The sequence below is a fragment of the Lipotes vexillifer genome, unplaced genomic scaffold (genome assembly GCF_000442215.2).
Source record: "Lipotes vexillifer unplaced genomic scaffold, Lipotes_vexillifer_v1.1 scaffold248, whole genome shotgun sequence".
In the NCBI taxonomy this organism is placed as follows: Eukaryota; Metazoa; Chordata; class Mammalia; order Artiodactyla; family Lipotidae; genus Lipotes; species Lipotes vexillifer.
The window spans coordinates 2,268,175-2,271,601 of record NW_006777568.1 but is presented as its reverse complement, the minus strand read 5'-3'; the positions used below and the strand labels follow the sequence as shown (position 1 = coordinate 2,271,601).

Below are 3,427 nucleotides of genomic sequence, written 5' to 3'. Positions count from 1 at the left end.
CGCCCCGCCCAAAAAAAAAAAAAAAAAAAAAAAAAAAAGGAAGACGCAATATTGAAACAAATTCAATAAAGACTTTAAAAATGGTCCACATCTTAAAAATAAAAAGCGGGGGGATGGGGAGTACCAGCCTGAGGAGTGGCTTGTGCAGGGCAGCAAACAGTTGTCCTCAACATCTGGTTTCTTCTTGCTGAAAGGGGAGCAGCAGAATCTGGAGGTGGTCCATGTGGTCAGGAGTCAGGGCTGCCACAGTAATGGGCCTGAGAGAGCCACGAGCTTCTGGGCTCTGGAAGGGAGATGGCCTCCTGGTGTGTCCTAGTTTCATATCCTGGCACTAAAACCAGTGAGATCTTCTTCGAAAATACTTTAATTGTTTTAATAAATAGCTAAAAACAGGCACCATTGAAACTGCTGTGGAGAACACTTCAGGGGTTCCTTGAAATTCAACACGGAATCACCATAACCCCCAGCAAGCCCACTCCTAGACATTTACCCCAGAGAATTGGACACAAGGTCTCAAGCAAATTCTTGCACGTGAATGTTCATAGCTGCATCATTCATAACAGCCAACGGGCGGAAACAACCCAAGGGCCCATCAGTTGATGAATAGTTAAACTGAAATGTGCATCCAGAGAAATACCCATGCAACAGAATATGATTAAGCCATTACAAAAACAAATTCTGGTACATGCTACAACATGGATGAACTGGAAAACACTAAGTGAAATCAGCCAGGACAAATATTATATGATTCCACTTATATGAAATAGCTGAGATAATCAAAGTCATGGAGACAGAAAGTCGATGCGAGGTTATCAGGGGTTGGGGGGAGAGCGGAGGGGGAATTATCACTTTCAGGGTAGAGCCTTTGTGTTTGGGGTGATACAATTGATAGTGGTGATGGTTGTGCAACAGTGTGAATGTGGTCGATGCCACTGATTTGTACACTTAAAAATGGTTAAAATGGTAAATTTTAAATAAATACCATAATAAAAACAACCAGCCAACCAGTCACGAGGGCAGTCATTCAATCAGAGACCACCTTCTTGCCCCTGGATTCAACTGCAAGACTTCCTCATAAATTGACACAACTGTTCCTAGGATGCACTTTCCTAGTGAAGGGTTTTTCGTCAGATGCATCGTCGGAGAAAACTTTAAAAGAGACCCAACAGCAAAAATGTCAGTTTTGCTCTCTTTAACATAAATGACAAACAAATTATTTCTAAGAGTCTCAACAAAGGCTGAGAAAGTATATTGCCTTAATGATCACTCCTCTATCTGAAAACAGCTCCTTTTTGCTTTGCTTTAAAAATGGTACCTCCCCTTGGCTTACTTAAAAAGCACCAGCCGCAGCGGCTGCTACTGCTAATAACTGCGTTTCGTACAATTGGCTTTTCCTGGTGTGAGAGTTTTGAAAGGCAGGTGGCTGCTTGTGAGCTGTGTTATTAGACTTGGCTTTAGTGAAGCTCCCCGGCTCATAACTGCAGGGCGCCTGGTGCAGCGTCCCGGCTGGGCTCTGAAAACTGCAGGCGTAGACAGTCCTTGTGACCCCAAGCTGTGTAGATGCCACCAAGGCAGAGGGGCCTAGGAGGGATCAGAATGGTCCCAGGTTGGGAATTCCCTGGCGGTCCAGTGGTTGGGACTCCGTGCTTTCACTGCCGAGGGTCCGGGTTCGGTCCCTGGTCGGGGAACTAGGATACTGCAGGCGTCAAGGCGCAGCATGCATAAATAAGTCAATAAATGGATAGATAAATAGTAAGTACATAAATAAACAGTAAATAAAATAAATAAGGGTCCCAGGTCGACATGGCTGTTTTTCCAGTGGTCTGATCCGTCCTTTAAGCTCAGGTTTTAGGCATCTCGTGATAGTTGGTATTCTCTTTCTAGAGCATGCCTTTCGGAGGCAATGCCACCCCTGGCCTCCTCTGCCCCTCTCTGCTCTCTTCTGTGCCCTGTTGACAAGCATTTCTGGGAGGAGAAGGGGTTCCTGCTTCCCTGCCACCCCTGAGAGAGCACAGAGCCGCCGTGTGTGCGTCCACGCCTGCTGGGGATGTGGGTTTGACTCTGATCCACCCTGTTTCCCAGGTTCGGAGCTGAATGGCATGACTGGACTGGACGTGGCTGAGGTTCCGCCCCCTCTGCCTCTCAAAGGCACCAGCGCAGACTATGGGGCCTTGACCGAGAACCTGGACCTGACAGGCCTGCCGAGCCCCCCGCCCCCTCCTCCTCAGCAGAGGGTAAGTCAGGACTCGGGGCGTGGGTTGCTCAGATCCTTCTCTGCACCAGGTACAAACCCCTCCTTCCTGGTGTTAGCGTGTTGACTCTGGGCAAAGCTGAGATGTGATTCCGAGCAGAGGTCACAGTGGTTGGAACGCCGGCGCGCGTGGTCTGTCGTTCTGTGTCCTCGCCGCAGGGACGCACTTTCCCACGGGGCCCTCAGGACAAGGCAAAGCGGGAAGAACTCCAGCCAGTGGATCGAAGGGCCACTCTCGTGACCTTGGAGGTCACTGCGCTTCTCAGGAAAGTGTGGTGTTGAAAAGTAGCTTTTGTATGAAGAGGTTTGTGTGACTCTTTAAGAAGCTGCCCGATGCCACACACGGTCGGGGGCCTCGCCCTTGAGAAGCCCTGGTCCGGGCAGTTCCTCCAGGCAGCCCACCCTCGCACCGGCCACTCCCGGGTGGGGACAGGCACTTGCTGCACAGAGAATCTGCAAAGGAGAAGCAAGGTTGGGCAGACCCTGTTCCCCGAGGCCACCCATCCCTAGCCACACCTCTAGCCCTGAAACCCACCCCACCCCGTTTAGATTCGGGGTGCTGGCTGCCACAAGCATGGTCTGCCAACTCGAACCCTCGTCAACACTGGCGCCCAGGCTAGTGCCCCCTCGGAAACCGTCATTAATCGTGTCTGATGTGCTCACTGCTCTGGCCTCTGGGCCTGCCTACTTATGCAAACGTCAGCTAAAAGCCTGAAAAAAACACCTAAACCCGTGCCTCTGTTACCGGCTCACGGCTCTAGAAACATTCTTTCGAGATCCCCCCACATTCTCTCCTGCTTCTTAAGGCTGCTGTCACACAGGCCTCTCCTTTGTTCACTGGCCCGGCTGCGTGCAGAGGTCCGCGTGCCCACGTGAAATGACCCAGCAGCGCCGGGTGATCGCATCCAGGTTCATCCCTCCCCCAGCCACGCTATTCACAGCCTAATGAAATTAAAGCCATGCAGGCTGCGGAGTAGAATATCCCCGATCACACGTGCAGCTGGTCAGCCTCTATAACGTAATTATACGGCAGCAGAACTTCTGTAGAACATCGAAGACACGAGGTAGTCACGTGGCCACGATGCTTTTCATAACAGCAAGGTGTGTTTTTTCCCCTTCTAAAACAATATAAATAATCCTACATTTTTTTTCTTTCTTTTTTTTTTTTTTTTTTTT

The 3,427-nt window shown here is 50.0% G+C and overlaps 1 protein-coding gene across 1 annotated transcript in view; it reads left to right on the top strand.

Moving 5' to 3' along the window:
* Positions 1-3,427, top strand: part of DOCK1 (dedicator of cytokinesis 1) — a 475,984-nt gene that overhangs the window by 469,218 nt on the left and 3,339 nt on the right. Inside the window, exon 51 of the mRNA XM_007451187.1 lies at positions 2,083-2,234. Within this exon, the coding sequence (XP_007451249.1) occupies positions 2,083-2,234 (152 nt within the window). The remainder of the gene's footprint in view (positions 1-2,082; positions 2,235-3,427) is intronic.